The sequence below is a fragment of the Vombatus ursinus genome, unplaced genomic scaffold (genome assembly GCF_900497805.2).
Source record: "Vombatus ursinus unplaced genomic scaffold, bare-nosed wombat genome assembly UNPS02014830.1, whole genome shotgun sequence".
NCBI lineage: Eukaryota > Metazoa > Chordata > Mammalia > Diprotodontia > Vombatidae > Vombatus > Vombatus ursinus.
In genome coordinates this window covers 11392791-11416279 of record NW_020954608.1, presented here as the reverse complement: position 1 = coordinate 11416279, position 23489 = coordinate 11392791, and the positions used below count along the sequence as shown (strand labels likewise).

Here is a 23489-nt window from a genome sequence, read left to right as displayed (position 1 = left end):
TTAATTGACATTTTATGGAGCTTTTATTGTAATTATTTTAAAGTGCTTTTATACTTAATTACATTATTGTCCCTTTTGCAAAGATTAAGAGATTTTCTTTTATGATTACCAAATTGGTTAAAAATAAATTCTGTGTCCGTATTCTTCTTTCCCTGAACAATACATATTCTTGCTAATGTACTGTTGCTTAAAATGTATTTTTACCTATGCCACTAGCAAAATAGAAGCAAGATTATCATTCTTAATCTCTATATTTCCATAATATGGGAGTCTGTAGTAAAAGGTTTAAAAAGTTAATTCCTATTCCAACTTGAGTTCAAGTCCTGGCTCTTGTTCTTCTTACCTATATGACCTTGGGAAAGTAACTGGGCCCAGTTTCTCATCTGCCCCGTGATTAGACTAAATGCCCCGTGGGTTAGACTAAAGTATTGATAAGATTCCTAACCAGCTCTAAATCCATAAAAACCTATTAACTCGTGGTACCATTTTAAATATAGGAAAAACTTTTCTTTTTTTAGTTTTATAAATTTACAGCTAGGGTTGACAAAGCCAATACAGTGCCCTTTTTTCCCCCTTTCTGTCTTGTTGGAATTGGGAGGGTGGTAAGATTTGAAGAACTGCAGTGATATGTAGCAATACCTTTTTACTGCTTTCCCTCTGGTCTTCTTATATTCTCACATTTTATATATAAACAAGCTACAGTCCAGAGTGGATGATGTTACTGGTTCTGTGTGACACAGAGAATTTAGTTGAGTCTTACAAGCCCTGGTTGTTTAGTTGTTCACAGGGCTATCTCTAGAACCACAGAGTCCCTGTCCTCATTCTGTTTTTGGACAGCCACAGTTAAAGTGAACTGTATTTAAGTGCCTCATGGGTTATTGAGGGTTAAAACATTAATATGCTAAGATCGCTTTTAGATGTGATAAAATCTAGGTAAAAGTTTGAAATTATTTTACATTAGTTGTTATTTTTCTGTTTTTTAGTTCAGTATCAAGTTATGATAATATGAAATTGTAGTATTTTCTACACATAATAAAGAACTTAAAATATTTTGGGTGTAAAAAGAAAGACTGCAGATATTTTGGCATTAATTTCCCTTTTTATAAATTTTTTTTTGGTGTGGTCAGGTACTTACAATTTCATCAGAAGTCCCTAAAAGAATTCAAAATGCCTTAAAAAATGCTGAAGATTCAAAGAAATTTCTTAGTCAACTTCTAGAAAAAGAAACTCTTCTCTTTAGTTCAATCAACAGCCATTTGTTGACAGCACAGCCATGGATGGATGATCTAGGAGTATCGATTAGCCAAATAGAAGAGATTGAACGGCATCTCGCCTATCTAAAATGGATTTCACAAATAGAGGAGCTAAGGTAAAAGATGCTTTGTTTATTGTACCCTTACTTATCATTTCCCTGGAGGCTTCTATCTTTAACAGGGCATTGATGACATTAAACAATCAGGTTAATTAAAGATTATAAAAACTTAATCTTCTCAGTTGTCATAAAAATAGTATAATGGTAATTTTTTCATGCTTTGTGAATGAATGCTAACTTTTTAGGGAGCTTTTTTTCCACTTGAAAGAAAATTAGATTTAAATACTTACAAATTATCTAGTATAGATAGTTTTCCTTCAACAGTCATTTTTTAAAACTTAATTTATTTGTTTTTAGTTTTCAACATTCACTTTCACAAGATTTTGAACTCCAGATTTTTTCCCCCATCTCGTCCCTACCCCCACCCCAAGATGGCGTGCATTCTGAATACCCCTTCCCCTAATCTGCCCTCCCTTCTAGCTCTCCCCCACTTCTCTTATCCCCTTCCCCTTCAGTTTTCCTGTAGGGCAGTATAAATTTCTATACCCCATTTCCTGTATATCTTATTTCCCACTTGCATGTGAAAACAATTTTTTTTTAACATTTGTTTTTAAAACTTTGGGTTTTAAATTCTCTCCCATCCTCCCTGCCCACCCACCCTCATTGAGAAGACAAGCAACTCGATACAGGTTATACATGTGTAGTCATGCAAAACACTTCCATAGTAGTAATCAACAGTCATTTATTAAGGGCCTACTATAGAATGTACTAAGTGCTAGTGATGCAAAGGCAAAAAATGAAATAGTTCCTTCCCTCAAAGCCCTTCCATTCTAATGGTGGAAACAACATGCACTCATATGGATACATATAAAAGCCATACAAAGCAAATGCAAGGTAAGCACGTAGATTGTAGGAGGTAAGACAGTAGCAGACGGGGCCCAAGAAAGACTTCATTTAGAAGTTATCATTTGATGAGCAGAACCAGGAGAATGTTGTATACAGTAACAGCGACGTTGTGCAACTAGCTCTGATAGACTTAGCTCTTCACTGCAATGTAGTGATCTAAGACAATCCCAAAAGGCTCATTATGGAAAATGCTATCCACATCAAGAGAAAGAAGTGTGGAGTCTGAATACAGATCAAAGCATACTATTTTCTCTCTCTTTTTTTTTCTTTCTCTTGGTTTTTCCCTTTGGTTCTGATTCTTCTTTACAACATGACTAATGTGAAATATGTTTAATGTGATTGTACGTGTATAGCCTATATCAGATTGCATACTGTCTTGGGGAAGGGGAAATATATATATTTATATTTATATTTATATATATTTATATATTTTTATATATATATAAAAGTGACTGTTGAGAAGTTATCATTTGAGCTGAAGCTTTAAGGAAGCCCAAGGAGTCTTTGAGGCAGAGGTAAGAAGGAGTTCGTTTGGAGCAGGAGGGATAGCCAGTTCAGAGGCCTGGAGATGGGAGATGGGAGTGCTGTGTATGAGGAATGACCAGTAGGCCAGTGTGCTAGATTGTAGAGTCATTAGTCATTGAGAGGAGTAATATGGAAGAACTGTAGAAAGGTAGCATGGAGCCAACTTATGAACACAGGAATTTACATTTGATCCTAGAGGTTATAGGGAGCTTTGTTGTTGTTCATTCATTTCAGTCATGTCTGACTCTTTGTGACCCCATTTGGGATTTTCTTGGCAAAGATACTGGAGTGGTATGCCATTTCCTTTTCCAGTTCATTTTACAGATGAGAAAACAGGCAAACAGGGTTAAGTGACTTTCTCGGGGTACACAGCTAGTAAGTGTCTCAGGCCGGATTTGAACTCAGGTCCTCCTGACTCCAGCAATGGACTCTAACCACTGCACTATCTAGTTGCCATATAGGGAGCTACTGGAGTTTATTGAGCAGGAGAATGACATGATTTTACATATGCTTTAAAAAAAGTCACATTGGAAACTGTATGGAGGATAGATTTTTAAAAGGGAGAAACTTGAAGTAGGGAAACCGATTAGGAGGCTATTATAATTGTCCAGGCAAAAAGTGATGAGGGCCTGCAGGAGGATGCTGGCTATGTGACTAGTGAGGAGAAGGAAACAGGTACAAGAGATGCTGTAGAAGTATGTGGAGTGAGAGCATGGAGTCAAGGAGGACACTGAGGTGGTAAACCTAGGTAGTGATGTCCTCAAGAGAAACAAGAAGTTTGGAAGAAGGGTAAATTTTAGGGTTAAAAGGGTTCTCTTGTGGACATACCGGGTTTGAAATGCCTAAGGGACAACAGACGTCTGGTGATGTGGACTGGAGTTCAGGAGAAAATCAGGGCTGGATACATAGTTTGGGAGTCTTTTACAGAGAGATGCTAGTCAAGCCCAGAGGAGCTGATGATCTCATCAAGTGAGAGAGTATGGAGAGAATAGAGGAAGATCCGGGACCGAGCCAGAGCCTTTGGGCAGGCCTGCCGTTAGGTGGTCTGGTATGGAATCACAGGCAACCGGGAAGGAGGATGCTGGAGAGAGAGCATTGTTATGAAAACCCAGAGAGAAAGGACCACCCAGGAGAGCAGGTAGTCATTGCTATCAGATGGTGAAGAGAAATGAAGCAGGATTAAAAGCTATGGAATTTGGTAATTATAAGATCATGGGTAACCTTGGAAAGAGCAGTTTTGGTTGATTGAGATTAGAAGCCAGACTGCAAAAGGTTTAGAGTAGGAGGATGACATGATTATACATTTGCTTTAGAAAAATCCCTTCAAGTCAGGGAAGTGGAGGCAACTAGTTTAGACATGTTTTTTAAGTAGGGTTTTTTTAATCAAACAGTGCTCATTAATTAATTAAAATCTTTATTTAATTTGTCATGATGTATTCCACTTTATTTTTAGAGATGGTCAATTAAAATGGACATTTCCCCTGAAATTAGAATGGTTTGTCTGAAATAAACACGAATTATAGCTGTGCAGCAAGCACATGTATATCCTCTGTTTAAAAGTATCTTCTAAATTTTGGCACTATGTATAGAAAAATAAAGATGGAGATTCTTGATTGGCTATGTCACCTACCCAGTTCTTAGTGGTTGAATTGCTTGACTGGAGACCTACTACATCCTTGGATCCTTGACCCTTTTGCTACCCCACCCTTTGCCTTATCCTTGCTGTTTATTGATGTCCCCTGTAGTTGCCTCAGATCAATTAGTTGTGTTTATAAGGTTGCTAGGAAATATTACAATGTCTGGAAGGCTAAAGAAAAAAAATCATTAGAGGTAGAAAAAACAGGATTTCAGGTGTAATAAAACTAAAATATGCATTCTGTTTCAATTGAAAGGCTGTCTCAGTGATTATACTTGTTTCTCAAAAAAACAGTTATTTTACGTAGTATCAATCAACAAGTGTGTATTAAAGCACCTATAATGTGTCTAGCACTATGTTATTCCCTGAGTATATAAGTACAAAGAATGAAACAATCCCTACTCACAAGGAACTAACATTCTAATAGTGCAGACAACAAGTACATATGCAACACAAGTGTAAAGTGAATAAATACAAAAACATACTAAAGTAATTGAATATATAGGATTGATTTGAAGGGAAGAGCGAGCATGTGGAGGAATCAAAGCTTCATGTTGAAGATAGTACTTGAGCACTGTCTTAAAGAAAGTGAGGACCACTTTGAGGAGGAGTAAGGAGGAAGCGCGTTCCAGGGATGTGGGATGGCCGGTGCAAAGGAATGTAGATGAGAGATGGAATATTGTTATCTGGGGAACAGAGAGAAAGCCAGTTTGGCTTGGCAGGGGGAGTAAGGTATGAAAATATTTGCTTTGTAGGGTTTCAAGTATAAAATATTTGTCTGTGAGTATATATATAGTAAGTCATTGATAGACTAGTAGTAAGCCAGTGGTAGAGTTGAGGGTTTCAAAACATCTCATTCCTGTTGTTTAAATTACTTAAACTGAGATTATCTGAATTCCAGTTTTATCCATTTTGCCACATATTTATGTTCTAGGAGGACAGAAGTAAGGTTCTGGTGAAAACTTTATAAGAAATACCTCAATTAAAATAATATTATCCTATATCTATGTTTGCAGTAATTCTTGAAAGAGAAATATGGTATCCTAATGAAAGACTGTGTGACCTCTTATCATCAATTGACTACAAGAATCAAAGTGACAATGAAATGGACCCTGGACTTTTAAAAAAAGTTTTATTGGTGTGCTTTGTTTTTATGTTACAAACATTTCCAGATTGTCCCCATTCCATGAAAGCTTTCTTGTAGCAAAGTAAATTTGTTAACTAACAATAATACAGTGACCTCATCTGAAAGTGTGTGCAACATTTGTAGCACCCCACTACTATTTTTTAAAATGTTCTTTTTAATTAACAGCAATCTTTTTTTGTCTCTCTCCTACCCCATACCTTATGGAAAAAGAAAAGGAGAAACAAATTCCTTGTAACAAAGATGCGTGGTTAAGTAGAACAACATTCTCTCATTGGCTACGTACAAAAATGTCCTTGTCTCATTCTGCACCCTAAATCTATTACCTCTCTATCAGGAAGTGAATCGTGTTTCATCTCTGATACTCTAGAATTATCAATGGTCATGTTATTGATCATAGTTCTTAAAGCTTTCAGAGTTGTTTGTCTTCTCAGTGTTGTTACTGATAAATTGTTCTCCTGGTTCTGCCCATGCAAAAACCGTTCATCAGTCTTCAAAACAGTGCTATGAAATTGATGAGTAGTATAAATTGTTCGTCTGGTTCTGCTTATTTCACTCTGTATCAGTTTGTCTAAGTCATAAATATTTTTGCATATATGGGACCTTTTCCCATTTTTTTGATATCTTTTGGGTATAGTCCTAGCAGTGATGTATATAGCACTGTTTAGTAAGTTTTTGTGTATCATTCTTGTGGTTCCCAGAAGTTGAGACTTTATAATATGAAGTGACTCCTACGTATTACATTCTTTTTAAGTAAATGAGAATGTATTTATTTTAAAATTTAAGAATTTGAATTCAGTAGTGGATAGTCTTGAATTTGAGATTGTGCTCTTGTCTCTGTTAGGTCCCCTTCTTTCTCTCTTTTTTTCATTATCGTCCTTAAGATTCACAACCCTTTTGGCCTACATATGAATTTTGTTATCATTTCTTCTAGTTCTATAAAATAATCCTTTGATAGTTTTATTGGTGTGACAGTGAATAAGTAAATCACTTTAAGTAGCATTGTCATTTTTATTACATTTCTGGTCTTACCCATGAGAAATTAATGTTTTGGCACTTAGAGGACTAAGCTGCAGTTACCTGGAAACCTCACTTAACTGGGATACCACACCAATAACAACCCAATCATGTGGGGTAACAGAGCTGTTGGTGTAGAATCATGCTGTGCAATTATAGAGTTAGAGTTGAAAAGAACCTTAAAAAAAAAAAAAGAAAAGAAAAGAACCTTCAAGGTAATCTAGTACGACTTCCTCATTTTACAGGTGAGGAAAATGGAGTCAACCCCGAGAGGTTGTGATTTGCTCAAGATTATGCGAGTAGTAAGTAGCAGAACCAGGATTCAAACTTGGGTCTTCTTGACTCCAAGTCCTGTGCTGCTTCCCCTGTGCTGCTAGGTGACAGATAACCAGGGTCTGCCAGGCAGAGTGGGCAGTAGGTTACCTATGTGGTAAGATACCTATGTGGCAGAAGATTGCTTTGTATTGCAGCAGTGTTTGAAATTCTGCATTGCTTAGATTAATAATATTGAAGACCTTTGCTGAAACAGAAGGAGGGGTAAAACATTAAGGTATTAGCACTATATCTGGAATCAGTCAGATTAGTTGGCTAGTCACCCACCAGGGCCCTGAAAGCAAGGGACTTGGGTCAGGTAAGTTTTAGTGGTAGAGGAGGGGGATGGTGACATTGGGCAATGCAGAAAGAGATCTAGACCTTGAGGTTCAAGTAAGGAATATCCTACCTTGGTGGGAGGATGGAGAGAGGGTTTTGGGCAGCACATGGGTATTAGATAGTAATTAAAGGATCACAAATGAGAATAGAGGAAAGGTAAATGTTGCCTATATCATTATTCTGTTTGGTCCAGTTCTATATTCAGTTTTATCTAAAAGTCAGTAGGAGAAAATTGTTCTTCTGATTTTAAAGTTTTCCTGATGTTTTTTATTGTACTGTATGCAAATTGACTTTAATGTTTGCTTTACAGTGATAATATTCAACAATATCTAATGACCAATAATGTACCAGAGGCAGCTACTACTTTAGTATCCATGGCACAATTGGATATTAAGCTTCAGGAATCATCATGTTCTCATCTCCTTAGTTTTGTTAGGTCCACTGTTAAATTCTGGCATAAAATCCTCAAGGACAAGCTAACATGGTAAGTAACATACCCATGCTGAATATTATGGAGAGCTTATGTAGATTTCTGTTTTAACTAAACTATACTAGTATTAATTTTCTATTGCAGTGACTTTGAAGAGATTTTAACACAACTTCATTGGCCATTCATTGGGCCCCCTCAGCCTCAGAATGTTGGTTTAAGTAAGATAGCTGGCACCCCAGAGGTATATAGTAACTTGGAGACACTGTTCTGTCAACTTCTGAAACTTCAAACCTCGTATCTTTTTGGAACTAACATTTTTAATTCAGTCAGTATGTGATTAAAGAGTGAAATCTTTTTAAAATGCAGTGTGTGTGTGTGTGTGTGTGTGTGTGTGTGTGTGTGTGTGAGAGAGAGAGAGACACACACACACACACACACAGAGAAAGAGATGAATTTAGGAATTATATTATTGTCATTGGATTTGGACCTGATCTTCATATGCCCTTGCAGAAAATGTAATGTCTTCTTTTAAAACAATTTTTATAAGTCAAGTAAGAATTTCAAAATGTTTACTTGACCCAAGAGACTTGTATTTCCTTCAGTAAGAAAATAGTGCTTTATAACTGTAATTTTCATCATACTTTTAGGTTCCTTGAGATAAATATTAGAAATCAGTCAGCAGATATTTTACATGCCTGCTGTGTTATAGGCATTTTGTTAGGTACTGGAGACTGGAAAACAGAAGAAAGGTAGTCCCTGCCTTCAAGCAGCTGACGTTTTATTTAGTGAGATGTGTCCATACATAGGTGCAGAACATACTTGTGGCCCATGGGAATCATTTTCAGAAAAGGATTATAAATCTGGATGTGCTGGGATCTGATCTGAGGGAATCTGACCCTTCATTCCTCACCCCACCAAGAGGGAGTCAAGGTTTTGGTTTTGTTTTTTTTCTTACGCTTTCTGGCTCATTGTGTCCCCATACCAGAGTAGAATTCAGTATCTTAATAGGGGAAAATATAGCAAGATTTTGTGGTCTTGAAACACATTTTGTGAATTTCTTTTCTCTGTAACCTCATTACTGTCAGTATTCTCTTTATTCTGTTATCTTTAAAAGAAAAACTGACAAATTGGCTCTATTGGGCCAATTTTGAATACATATTTACTGTAGACCTATTAGAATGCAAAATGAGAATACATACTGAGAATAGCAAATGTTTCTAATAAACACACAGTACCTTTCGTGTACACAGGCGTGAAAGTAATTTTTGAATGATTGGAGTATGGTAGAAGTAGCATTGGACTTAGAGTCAGAAGAGAGGTTTAGATCTGACCTCTGACAGTTGCTAGCACTGCAAGCGTGGGAGTCAGTCAGTAAACATATATTAAGTGTCTACCATGTGCCAGGCACTGTGCTAAGCACTGGGGGTACAAAGAAAGGTAATTAATGACAGTCCTGCTTTTGAGGAGCCCACAATCTAATGGGAGAGACAATATGTAAATAACCATTTACAAACAAGCTATATACAGGATAAATTGGAAGTAATCAATAGAGGGCCAGCACTCGCATTAAGAGAAATTGGGAAAGGATTACTATAGAAGATGGGATTTTAACTGGGACTTGAAGGAAGCCAAAAAGTAAAGATGAGGAGAGAGTATTCCTGTGCAAGTGGAAATTCCTAAAGTCTGGAGATGGTGTGTCTCTTGAGGAACGGCAGGAGACCTGTGTTACCATATCATAGTTTGTGGGAGGGAGTCAGGTCTAAGAAGGCTGAAAAGGTAGGAGGGGATTAGGTTAGGAAGGGCTTTGATCTCCAGAGAGAGGGTTTTAGATTTGCCCTTGGGGGTGATGGGAACCACTGGAATTTACTGAGTAGTGGGGAGTGACATGGTCAGAACTTTGCTTTGGGCAGATCACTTTGACTTTGACTACGCTTTGAGTGGTGGATGGTTTGGAGTGGGGAGAGGCATGTGGCAGGCAGAACAGCAAGGTGGTAATAGCAGTACTCCAAGCCTGAGGTGATAAAGTCCTACAGCCAGGTAGTAGCAGTGTCAGAGGGTAAAAGGGAACATATACAAACGATGTTAAAAGGTGAAATCAACAGGCCTTGGCAACTGAATTGGCTCTGATGGGTGAGTGAGGGTGAGGAATCAAGGTGACACCTAGGTTTTGAGCCTGGGATAGCTTCCCACAGTAACAGGAAGTCTGGAAATGGGTAGGATTTGGGGGGGGGAGAATGAGTTCAGTTTTGAACATGATGAGTTTAAGATGTCTGTAGGATATCCAATTTGAAAATGTCTAATAGGCATTTGGAGATGCAAGAGTGGAGGCCAACAGGATTTGCTGGATAAGCAATTTGAGAATCATCAGCATAGAGATAATAATTGAATCCATGTAAGCCATTGACATCCCTGGGGAGAAGAAAAGAGGGGTAAGGTTAGAGCTCTGTGGGACAACCACGGCTAGCAGATCTGATCTGGATGAAGATCCAGCAAAGGAGACTGAGAAGAAGTGGTCGGATAGATAGGAGGAGTACCAAGAGAGAATAGTATCTCAAAAACCTAGAGAGGAGAGAGTATCAAAAAAAGGGTTGTCAACAGTGTCAAATGCTGCAGAGAAGTCAAGAAGAATGAGGATTCCGAGCAGCTAGGTGGCGCAGTGGATAGAGCACCATCCCTGGAGTCAGGAGGACCTGATTTCACGTCCAGCCTCGGACACATAACATTCACTAGCTGTGTGACTCTGGGCAAGTCACTTAACCCCAATTGCCTTAAAAAAAAAAAAAAAAAAGAAGAAGAAGAATGAGGATTGAGAAATGGCCATTAGATTTGGCGATTAAGAGATCATTGGCAACTTTGGGGAGAGCAGTTTTGGGCAACTGATGAGATTGATAGCCAAACTGTAGAGAACTAAGAAGAAAGTGAGAGGAAAGGAAATGGAAGTCTCTAGTGTAGAAAAAATTTAATTTCAAGCCTCAGTTTCCTTATCTGTAAAATGAGAATAATAATAATGTCTGTAGTACTTATCTTATGAGTAATGTTTGTTGGGAAAAGCACTATAACAGTTGGACCTTACCGTCATTATCATCATCCTTATCAATATTGATAGTCATGCTTTGCATTAATATAAATAATGTAAATGAACGAACCAGTGAAAAAAGCATGTATTAAGCTTTTAGTTTGTGCAAAGCACTGGGGATGCAAATAGAAAAGTAGCCAGTCCCCGTCTTACTCTCAAGGATCTCATATTCTAATTGTGGAGACATGTGGAAGACTTTATCTGTAAATCAGATGGAAAGGCCCCATGGTCCTTAGGTTGCAGCAGGAAAGCAGATGTTAATGTCTCTTCTTTAATGTCATTTCCTCTGAAAAAAATTCAAATGAGTTTCTGATTTGGGACCATTTGACAGTGCCAAAGACTTTGGTGACCACTTCTGAGTCTTCAGTAACTATGCCTTTAGCACAGCTAAACCTACAAGAAGAGTTGCCAGGCTATGTTTCAATGGAAATTGCTTCTCAGTGTAATGGCTGTAGACATTGGGCTATATTTCAAGTGAAATTTAACAAAAAGATAAACAGGCAATTCTCTGAGCAACATAGCATTTATTAGCAGGGTCGTGTTGCCTGTCAATAAATGGATCAATGGCTTGCCTCCATTTATGCCAAAAACCCCAAGCAAAAGGACAGTTTGCCTTATATAGGTTTTAGGGAGTACAGAACAAAAAACAGAACAGAGTAGATCACATTATGGGATTGAGGGCAACATGATTGCTTATAGAGTTAAGGTACAGGGAACAGCATGATTGGTTAGAAGTTTGGTAGTGGGGGCTAGCAATGACCCCCTGAGAGTTTAGGTGCAAGATGGTAAACCAGATATCCTTGAAGGATAACTTGGTGGTATAAAGATATTAGGCCTGGCTCCCTTGTATTCACAAGCATTCCCCAAGGTCAGTTAAATTCCCTGAGGCAAGAATAGAGCAATGTCCAAAAAAAAAAAAAAAAAGAATAGATCAATGATTAACAGGAGAGCTGGATTTTTAAACTTAACACATTATAGACCAGATAAATTCTGAACCAAGTTCAGAGATGGAGAACCATGACTTAAGCAGTTACAAGACAAAAGCAATTAATTATAAATAGGATCAATAAGAAAATGATACAGGATCAATCATTCTTCTCAGCTGGAAGCATTGCTCTTCCCAGGGCTGTTAGGTTCAGGGTCCTGAGCTGTCTCCATCAGGGTTTGAAAGGAGATGATGGTCAAGTTGGTGGTGATGGTTTGACTTATCTGGCACAGACTGCCTCGTATCTTTCTCTCAGGGTATCTTGCTACTTCAGCTAGTCTGGTTTGCCTGCCCAGTGGGTGGCAGTTGGTGGTGATGACTAGTCCCTTCCCCATGGAGTTGCTTCCCACAATGAAGGCTGGATTAAAAGAAGGACTGATTGTCCAGGCGGGGCATGCTACCATTCCCAGGACTCTTTTGCTTATCTACCTTTTTTTTTTTTTTTTGTGAGGCAGTTGGGGTTAAGTGACTTGCCCAGAGTCACACAGCTAGTAAGTATTATGTGTCTGAGGTCAGATTTGAACTCAGGTCCTCCTGACTCCAGGGCTGGTGCTCTATCCACTGCACCACCTAACTGTTCCCAGCTTACCTGCCTTTTGGAGGCAGAGAGTCAGCAGTTGCTGCTTCTGGTGGTGAGGAAACTGAGCACCTTCTCTACAATGATTATTCCCCTCAAAGGTGGGTGCAGGGACTGGGCTGGAAGCAGATCTGAGCATTTGGAGAACATTGCTATTCCCAAAACTTTTGAGTTCAGAATATGAGACTGTTAAGGTTTGAGGGAAGAATGGTGGTCAAGCTGGTAGTACAGGTTTGACTTTGCCATGCAAATGGTGGTCATCCACAGATGAAAATTATAACCCTTCAATATTTCGTGCTTTTGTGACTCTTAATCATAGTATACCATAAATCCTCTATAGAAGATTTACCCAGAATTAATGGAAATTATTCTTTTATCTTTTGTATTTTCAGGATACTAGGCTACTGCTTGAGTTGGCTATGAATATTATAGTTGAATAATTTCACTTATTTCAGTATTAATTTTTTAAAAGTTCAATAAATGTCACATTTTTGTGTTTGTTTTATAAAATACATTTTTGTTGATGTCATCTTTATATCACCAAAATTTCCCTCAATATTTCTGTCTGTCCCTCCCAGAGAGCCATTCCAAATAAAAAAAAAAAATTTTAAAAAAAAGAAAGGAAAAGAAAGGGGAAAAAATTAGGAAAACTGATCAGTCTTTCAAAAAAGCCTGAAAGGGACAGCTAGGTGGTGTAGTAGATAGAGCTCCAGCCTTGGAATCAGGAGGACCTGAGTTCCAATTTGGCCTCAGACACTTGAAACTTAACAGCCGTGTGACCCTGGGCAAGTCACTTAACCCCAATTGCCTCAACAAACAAAACAAAACAAAACAAAACAAAAACAAAAAAGCCTGAAAATATGTGCAGAATACTATGCCTGTGGACCTCTTGCTTCTACAAGGGGGTAAGATAAAGTATCCTCTCATATCTTCTTTGAAGATATGCTTGTTCTTTGTAATCTTGCTTTATGCGTATTTGATTGTTCTGTGATGGTTTCCATTTATATTATTGTAGTCATTGTATATATTGGGTTTTTTGGGCTCTTAATTAATTTTACATCAGTTCATGTAGATCTTTTTCTTCTCTGTAGTCATCATATTTGTTGTTTCTTAAAACACAGTAATATGTCATTACATTCACAACCACAGTTTGTTTAACCATTCCCTGATCAATGGACATCTGTATTGTTGTCGGTTCTTTTCTATCACAAAAAGTGCTACTATAAGTATTTTGGTGTATATGGGGACTTTCTTCTTATCAGTGGCCTCCTTGGGGGCATATAAGCCTAGTAGTAGTAGAATCTCTGAGTAAAAATGGTTAAAATATACATGTTAGGTTCCAATGCTGAACATTTTTTTTTATAAACTTATGATTTGCAAATGTATGACTTTTGGGACTTTTACCTTGACTTAATCTTCTCAGAGATGAATTACTGACCGAACCAAAACAACTTCCAGAAAAATATTCTCTTCCAGCTTCACCCCTGGTCATCCTTCCCATTCAGATTATGCTGACTCCCCTCCAGAAGAGGTTCAGGTATCACTTCAGTGGGAATCGACAAACTAATGTTATAAGCAAGGTGTGAAGTTCTCATCTTTTATATGAGATTTTTGTTTGCATCAAATATTATTTGTATGTATTCTCTAGCTGTCTTAAATGAAAACATGACTCCATTCAGAAACCTTTGGACTTAACATGCTTTACGTTTTGTTCTATAGAAATCCAAGCCTACCTTAAAAAAATGCATTTGTGGGACTAGTGATGTGCATGTTGGGCCATTTATATCATGCCTTAACACATTAACATGATGTAACATGATTTCATGCACTGCAACAAGCTCCAACTGAGTGCTTTTACTGTGCCTTCTCTATCAACTATCTTTCTCGAAACAAGAATACAAGCATGTTTTTATTATGTCAGTTTTTATAACTGAATCCATATACATTTTAATGTTTGAGTTCTTCTAAGTTTGGGAAAAGTGGGGAAGGAGAGAGCTGGAAAATGCAAAACAATGGATTTTGTGTAGAGGTTGAGCCTGAAAAAGGTAGGTCAGTGCAAGGAAAGGGTAGAAAAATGAAAGACAGGGAAGGGCTTTGGGGTAGAGATTATTGTCAACTGAGGAACTTTCCATTTATTGCCCACTGGGTAACTTTTTGTTCAGGAATTCCTTCTATTCACACTGCATGTACTCAGACTTTCTTCATCCTGAAGAAAAGGGAAACAATCTTGCATACACTTGTTTTCATAGAGTATGTTATTTAAAACCATACTGTTCAATGCATTATATGTTCAATAGTTAAAATATAGTTTACCTTTCTATAATTTGAAAATAAGGATTTAATGAACATGGGAGATAATACTGATTTTTAGGAAAAAACAGTTTACTTTTGTTTTGGTTGAAACTTCTTTTTTGGAGGAGAAAAGAGAAATAGAGCAGGGCAGAACAGAGGGACGTCTACACGAGGGCAAGTCAGTGGAGTTGAAGTTGTGGAGGGATAGAAAGGGGTTTTTAGACTTGTGTCAAGCTTTTTATCAAGCTCAGCCCTTCCAAAACCAGTATTCTGTCCACCAACTCTTTGCTCCAAATTTGTTTGCCCCCGTCAACCAGAAATAATGTCATGAATAATTCTCAGAGACATATATTCTAGGTTCTTGGGGAAAGAGTGAAATTTGGTGGAAAAAGACCATCAGAATTCAAAATGGTTCTTTTATTTATTATCAAAACCTCATTGTATATAGTTAATGTAGCTCCAATCTGGAGAGGGTTCTGTGGAAAAATTAATTAATTGCCTTTGATTTTAGGCATTGACCTCTGATATTAAAGGGATGAAGACTTATAACACAGACTCGCTGATAATTTCTCTTTAAGCAATTTTGAGAAATTATTTAATTTCTCCTTTAAAAGGAAAAATGCATAAAAATCATCTTTTTTTAGTAGCCAACAAATTTTCACATTTTACAGACTGTCTTAATCATTTTCTTTTTCCTCATACTCTGAGTATTTTTTTTAAAGAATGTTACTAGTTTTTAGTACCATTTTTTAAAACTGTAGATATTAGAATTAGTTTGAAGTATACTTAAACACTTTAATGCCAAATTCTAGATAAGTACAAAATACAGGACAGAAATACTACTCTTTCAGATTGAAGGATTTTTAATTGGCCTCAATGAGGTTAATTATGATGTTATACAATTAAAGAAACTTGTTTTGTAGGGTTAATTTTAATCATGATTTTATAACACATTTTTGTTTTGTTTTCTTTTTCAGCCTGAATGGTACCTGACTCAGGTACTTATGTGGATTAGAAACCATGCTAGGTTTCTAGATGAGAAAATTCAACCAATATTAGATAAAGTAGGCTCTTCTGTGAATGCAAGGGTAAGAAAATCATGATCAAAGTGTCCATTTTAAAGCTCAATGTGTATTATATAATACTAACATGTTATTTCCATGTATGTGCTTCTGTTTCTTCTAGCTAGAATTTTCTCGTGCTCTTATGATGCTGGTTCTTGAGAAATTAGCTGCTGATATTCCTTGTCTTTTGTATGATGACAATCTCTTCTGTCACTTGGTGGATGAAGTACTTCTGTTTGAAAGGGAGCTGCAAAGTGTTCATGGATATCCCAGCACCTTTCCTAGTTGTATGCATATTCTCTCAGAGGAGACCTGCTTTCAAAGATGGTTAACCATGGAAAGAAAATGTAAGAAGCTGTATTGTTATTAGGCTTGGGGGGGAGACACAGTGTGTACATGTATGGTTTACTGTTTTTGTGCTTTTCCCTTGGCCTAGAGAGATCAGAAGCAGGGAGACCAATTAGGAGATGTGCAGATGACAGACGATAGTAGCTTATATGTACTAACATAGTAGCCATGGGAGTGCAGTGAAGGCAAGGTGTATGAGAGATGCCATGGAGGCAAAACTGACAGAATTTGACAGCTATTTGGAGATAGAGAAGGGAGATGAGAGGGAGAGGGAAGCATTTAAGATGCCTGAGGTTACAAATGTAGGTGAGTAGGAGTACAGTGGCATTCTTAATATAAAAAGGAGAGTTTGGAAGAGAGGCAGAATTAGAGGGAAAGATCATGAGTTCTCAGTTTTAGTGCCATCTCGTCCATTTCCTTCTTGCCGTGAGAGCCAGGTGGATAAAAACAAACATGTAGGCTGAAGTGCAAAAGGAGAAAGAGGAGGCAGAAATTTAAGATGGGTGATTGTATTGACCCAGAAGCTACAGTAACAGAAATGGGGAATGCTGAGTCCTTGTACACAACTGGGTGAAATCTTCTGAAAAGTTGTCACTCTTTCTAGGATAGTACCCTCTCCTACCTGATTCAGAACAACTCTTAACTCTACCATCTAATGATAAAGGACTCTTACCATTAGAATCTTCCTTGATATAGGACATTCTGCTCTTTGATGTAAGACCTACATGACTGAACTAAATTATTTTTGGTCTGGGGTTTACCATTTGAATTACTTCTTTTCCTTTTCCTCCTGAGAAATCTTACTACTTCCCAACCATTGCAGAGTTTATATTTTTACTGAGGAGCAGATAAATATCCTCATCTGTCAGATGCACGGGTTAATTGAATTAGATCAGGGATTCTTAACTTGGTCTCCATAAAATTAAAAAAAAATTCTTTGGATAATTATATTTTAATAGAATTGATTTTCTTTATAAACCTATTTTATGTATTTAAAATCATTATTTTGAGAAAGGATCCATAGTCTTCACCAGACTGCCAAAAGGGTCCATGGTACAGAAAATGTTACGATCCCTGAAATCTATTTTAACTCTGAAATTCTGTGATTCTGAGAACGGTATAAGAAAAGTCACTGTAGGTAGTGCATATGGACTTGGTGTCAGGAAGACTCGAGTTCAGATTTTGCCTCAGACACTTAATTACCTATGTGACCCTGGGCAGGTTATTTCACTTCTGCCTGCCTCAGTTTTCTCACCTGTGAAATAAGGGGGTTGGATTTCATGGTCTCTAATGTCTTTCCTAGCTTTAAATCTATGACTTTTTGACCTATAGTATTTACAATGTCAGAAGAATCTTCAGTAATAGCGTTTAAGTCAATTAAATATATAATTATTTTAGGACACTTTTATTAGGAATGAGTATTTTAATGTTGAAATAAGGAGGTCTGATATAATATAGGCAATGGATAATGGTGGGTGTTCAGTTTCCAAGTTTTTGTTTCTTGCTTTATTTTTTTAAAAATCATGATCCTTCCTAAGAAACTTGAGTTTGAAGATGAGTAGTATAAACATTTGAAGTGACTTAACTTTGTATGCATTTCAGTTGCTCTTCAGAAGATGGACTCAATGCTTTCATCGGAAGCTGCCTGGGTCTCACAGTATAAGGATATCACTGATGTTGATGAAATGAAAGTTCCAGATTGTGCAGAGACTTTTATGACCCTGCTGTTGGTCATAACAGGTAATTATGTTTTGAGATTTGACTGCTCAAATGTGTATTTACAAGTAATTGGAAAATCTGGCTTCAGTTAAAATGAAGACCACACTGCAATACAGAGCCATCAGATTCACAATTTGGATTTTGGCAAGTTGTGGCCGAGTTTTCTATTTCTGAAATTTTTTAATAATTCAGAAGAGACCTTAGGAATTTATATATATATGGAGAAGACTGCTGTACTGTTCCAGATAAAAGCAAGTGAGTAGAAATTCCATCAAACATAGTGTTAGAAGTCTCTCCAGTAAATACCTGGTAATTGGTTGATTAGTATACTCTTGACTATAAGTTATCAAAAATAGAGGAAGAGGTGATTCTATTTTATTTGGTATAATAATGAGAAACGTTCTTCATAATATTTATGGAGGGTATCTATGTGTCACCACAGTCTTTGTCCATCTCTTCTCCAGATGCTCTCTTAGGTCCTTCACCCCTGTCCCAGTGGTCCCGGCACTGCCCATCACTCTCCCTTAAGTTTCCTTGCTTATCTCCTGACAGAAACAGTTCACAAAAAAAGGGGCCATGGTTGGTGTGTTGTAGCCAATTTAATAATTTTCCTTTGTTTTTATAAAACAAATGACATGAAAAGAACACTGAAAAAACCTAATTTGGGAACATCAGTTAAATCAAAGCTCTAATATCTTCTTGACTTTCTGTGCAGACAGGTATAAGAATCTTCCTACAGCTTCTAGAAAGCTTCAGTTTCTGGAGTTACAGAAAGATTTAGTTGATGATTTCAGGATACGATTAACTCAGGTTATGAAAGAAGAGACCAGAGCTTCCCTTGCCTTTCGATACTGTGCAATTCTTAATGCCGTCAACTACATAGCAACAGTACTAGCAGACTGGGCCGACAATGTTGTAAGTGGATTTTTTTTCTATTAAATAATTCAGTTATTTTAATTAAATATTATTCTAAACTATTTCATTCTTTCAAAAAGTTTAAATATATGAGGGATACTAACATGATACTTTTGAGACCATATGACCAAGGTATAGGATTTTCTCAACTTGAAACCTCAAATGTGATAAGTAATCCTGGTAATCTAATTAACTGAATCATTGGAGAACAAGAGAGTCAACCATTCCGCCAGTACAGTTTATAACTAATGGCACAAACATTGTCTTTAGGGAGAGTTTTTCTTTCCACTTTATTCCCAAAGGAAATATACAGGAGTTTGATTACCTTAACTTTAAAATAATTTTTTATATTTAAAATAATGTTAGAATCACTAGGAGTCAGTGCTTCAGTTCTTTGGCTATAACTTGGTAGATGTTTTGAACTTGTTAATACCAGCTGTTTTGACAGATTTGTATGATCGTTATTTTTAACTTAATGGCTCACTTCACATTATTGTGGTTTTTAAATAACTTTAAAAAGTTACTCAGGAATAGCAAGGATAAAGTATTTGTGATCTTTTTAGTTTATAAATTATTAAGGTCAACACAGTCACTTATCTTTCTGTGAGTAACCTATCCTTTCCATTTAAAAATTTTTTTCTGATAATAGTTAATAGTTAGCAAACAATATAGAACGAAATTCCAAAAAAGGCCATAAAATTAAGATACATTATATTTTTATTTGCTATATTTCCTTCCAACTTCTTTTCCATCTGTGTACTTAGTTTTGTTGCTACTTTTGGGGGGGGTTGTAGTGTGTGTGTGTGTGTGTGTGTGTGTGTTTGTGAGAGAGAGACCAAGTAATAAAATTATCCTGTAGAAATTCAGCCAGTTTTTCTTCTGCTGTATTCATTGCCTTGTATGACTTTGTATAAATTTTTCCTTATTTGTAATCTTCATATGTCATTTTTTATGATGTAGTAATATATCATGGTGTTGATATACCACAGTTGATTCAACCATTCTCCACAGAGGCATTGAAACATAGGCTGGTTTCCAGTTTTTTGTTACTACAAATAAAACAACTGAAATATTAATGAAAGGAAGCATCTGGTCGGGGATAAGGCTGCCTGTGGAGTCAGGAAGCTCTGGGATCAGATTCAGCCACTTAATTTCCCAGAGCCCTAGGAAGGTTCTCCAGTAGTCCAAAAGTCTCTTTTTCTTTTCTTTTCTTTTTTTTTTCCAACCCTTGGCATTCATTTCATGTTGTTTTGAAATCACATAAATTAGGTGAAGGGAAAAAACTCGAGGGAACAAATACAACTGAAGAGTGCGGCATCTCCCCAAAGTTCTCAGCTTTACAGAAGAGTTGGTCTTCATTGGTCAGGGACTTTCCACACTAGTAACTGCAGTGTCCTGTACTGATGAAATAAAGATGCAGAACAACAATGACAACAATTTGTGCTGGTGGATCCACCTTGTATATCATATTGTATATTGCCAGATAGCTTCCCAAAAGACATACTCAGGTACATTCCCACCAACAGTGTATTCAAGTACTTCTTTTTCAGAAAACTTGGAAGTTTTTTTAAATTTGCATTTCTTTGGGTATTAGATAATTTAAAGAAGTTTTCAACTGATTATTAACAGTTTGTTTCCTCTGTCAAAAACAGCCTATCCTTTGACCATTTTTTCCATTGGAGAATTGATCTTTTTCATATAGATTCAGAACTGGAAGGGACCTATACTTGATAAGAATCCTCTCTACTGTGTATGTTCGAAAGGTGGTCTTATAACCTTCACTTAAAGATCTCATTCCAAGACTCTTTGCACTTTTGTTCTACTGTCTCCTAGCAGCCTTCTTAGCCTCAAAGTACACTCTATTCCTACCGCCCTTTTCTCTGATTGATCATTTCATTCTTGAGCCTCCATTTTAAGAAAAGTGTCCAGGCCAGTCATATCTTTGTTCTTCTCTGGATTCTGTTCCTGATTCTCTGGACATTCTCTGTCATGTCCCTTTATGGGTACCTTTTACTTCTCTCTCTCACTCCAGCTTTTCATCTCCCTTTTATATATTGCCTTTACTCATTAGAATGTAAGCTCCTTTTGGGCAGGGACTGGCTTTCTGTTTAAAGTTGTATTCCCACTACGGTGCCTGGCAAATAGTGCCATAATAAAAAACATAATGTCATCCATAAGTGCTTGTTAACTTGACTCACTGTGTATTCTAGTTTTAGACAGTTTCAAGTCAATAGGAAGTTTTTCCTTGCTCTTCAGAAAATGGACTCAGGGCTTTATCAGAAACTGCCAGTGTCTTGCAGTATGAGGAACCCAAAGTTTTTCTGCAACTACCACCAATTTAGAGTAATGTTTAAAAAAGGTGGAGAGGGCTTCTTACCTAACAGCTCTTCAAAACTTAAAGACAACTATCATGTCCCCCTAAAGAATATTCTCTGATATTGGCTAACCATCCTTTCCTTTCAACCAGTCCTCACTTTGGCATTAGGTTTTGTATCCCCTTACCATCTTAGTCACACTTCTCTAAATCTACAGGGGCCTTATAGATGTCAGATTTTTATCACATGTATTTACCATGAAGATTATTTTCTATTGTATTGCTTTTAATTTTGGAAATTGCCTTTTATTGTGCAAAATCTTTTTTTTTTAAATGAAATGATCACATCTGTCAGCTGTGGCCTAAACTGGGTAGACTGCAATGGGACTTCCCTTCTTCTGGACACCTTGCTGCTTCTGAACTACTGTAGCCCAAGGTCCTGTTACCATTTTTGGCTTCCATGCCATACTTGACTCATCTTGTTTGCAAGTCCCAAAAACTATTTTAACATTATATTCCCCCATTCTATACTTGTGCCTTTGGTTTTTTTTAATCTAAGTATAGGATTTTACATTTTTCCCTTTTACGAAGTTAAATTTTAAATGTTAATGTTGGTCTTTGGTGGAAATATAAGTAAAACTGGGCTTGTTCTTTCTTAGCTTCCCTCGATATCCATTAACTTTTTTTATTCCCTCATCATTTCAAAGTAGGGGTTTTTGCTCCCAAAGTCAGCTCTACTTGAGTCTTCTTGTTTCTTTTCAGTACTAGCCTGGATTGCACTACATCTTCATCTCTAATCTGAGTGGGTTGTGTGGCTCTTAGGTCCTTTCTGGCTCTTAATGTGCGATCTCATGATCCCTTTTGGCCCCCCTTCCTGTTTCTTTCACCCTCATTCTCTCTCATTGACTTCTGGGTGGGAAAGTAAGAGCCTTCTTGACCTAATTGGGGTTTATATACATCTTGGGAAATTCCAAACTACTTCTTATATGAGAGCCAAAGTCATTTCCTTACATCCCTGTTTCCCAAACTGTTTTGTCAGCACTCTGGCTTTCCTCCGAGTGTGAGTAGAGGGTGTGCAAAAGAACTTAGATATTTAGTACTGTTGTCCTCTCAAATAAAATCATTTGTTAAAAAACACTTCTTTCATGTGAATATTTAAGTTTAATTTCCTTAATATTCCTTTAAAATCTCCTCATTCTTTGTTTATCCTTGGGGTATCTCCTAAACCAGTGTAGGTTTTGTCAGTAAATATGTTTCAAATGCTGTATGGCCACTGTGGTTTGAGGAATATCGCCCTTACGTTATGTTTATCCTTTTCTTATGTGTTGCAATATTTTTTTAGCTTTTATTAAAATGTTCTTATGCTATACCACTTATTCTGGGTGTCTGCTTGTTTGTAGGCATCACACACATACACACACCCACCCACCCACCCTTCTATTCCTATAATAGAATATGAAAGTTTTTAGTCTGTATTTGTATTTTAGATGCCTGAGACATTTATTGTTAAACATCTAAAAAACCCAGGTCCTATCATCATTTGTGTTTTATTCCATTACAGCCAAAGATTTTCATAAAACCAAAGTATTTGAAGCTTATTAGGGTGACATTTATGACGTTGCTATCTAATTCACAGAGTTGTAATGAAAATGCTTTACAGTTTACCAAGTACTATATAAAAATGAATTTATTATTACTTTGAGGCCAGCAAAATACCTGATTCACTTAAAAAGGTTTATGATGGTGTGTTTACCATTTAGTGCTGTCCTGAACTTTAATTGAAAAAAAAATGGTAAAATTATATGGACACTTCCTGACTAGAAATATGTATATGTATGTATATGTATGTGTATCTATACACCCATATACATATATTCTGGATTATTCAAATTTTACTTAGCTTAAAGAAAATCTTAATTTCATATATATTTTATTTTATGACTTCCAAAAGGTGAGTTTTTTTGGTTCCGCTTATTTTTCTATCACCTTCATTTCCAACTATATTACTCCCCTACCCAGTGAGTCTTCCTTTGGAATAAAGAATAAAGAAGAAGCAGAAAGAAGGCCTATCAGCAAAACTTAACCACACATCAGCTGAATCTGACACTGTATACGGTATTCTGGACCCATTAAGAGGGAGGAACATGTGTTTTCTCATCTCTTTTTGGGGCCAAGCTTGGTTCATTATAATAATTACAGAAATTTTTTTTGGAGGGGGGTTTCTGTCCACTTACATTGTATTCTTTGCATATATTGTTTTTCTGGTTCTGTGAATTTGACTCTGCTTATGTCTTCCTGTTGCTTTTCTGAATTCTTCACACTCATCATTTGTTACAGTGCAGTAATGGGTCATTACATTCACGTCCCACAAGCTTTTTAACTATTCCCAGTTGATGGATCTTTATTTTGATCTTTACTACTACAAAAGGTGCTGTAAATTTTTTGAACCTTTCTTTTAATATTTGATGGCTTTGAAGCATGTAAAAAGAAACCAATAAGAAAAGTTGTATTGGTGCCTCTTGTTTTTACAAAATCCCAGTCTTTTCTGGGTAGACCTCTTCCCCAATCCCTCACCCCA

The 23489-nt window shown here is 36.8% G+C and overlaps 1 protein-coding gene across 3 annotated transcripts in view; it reads left to right on the top strand.

Moving 5' to 3' along the window:
- Positions 1–23489, top strand: part of RINT1 (RAD50 interactor 1) — a 29845-nt gene that overhangs the window by 2109 nt on the left and 4247 nt on the right. For 2 of the 3 annotated variants that reach the window (XM_027838720.1, XM_027838719.1), the window contains exons 3-10: positions 1128–1369; positions 7502–7675; positions 7766–7915; positions 13683–13839; positions 15529–15639; positions 15737–15962; positions 17566–17703; positions 18398–18597. In XM_027838720.1, the coding sequence (XP_027694521.1) occupies positions 1128–1369; positions 7502–7675; positions 7766–7915; positions 13683–13839; positions 15529–15639; positions 15737–15962; positions 17566–17703; positions 18398–18597 (1398 nt within the window). The remainder of the gene's footprint in view (positions 1–1127; positions 1370–7501; positions 7676–7765; positions 7916–13682; positions 13840–15528; positions 15640–15736; positions 15963–17565; positions 17704–18397; positions 18598–23489) is intronic. The other variant, XM_027838721.1, reaches the window with a different exon arrangement.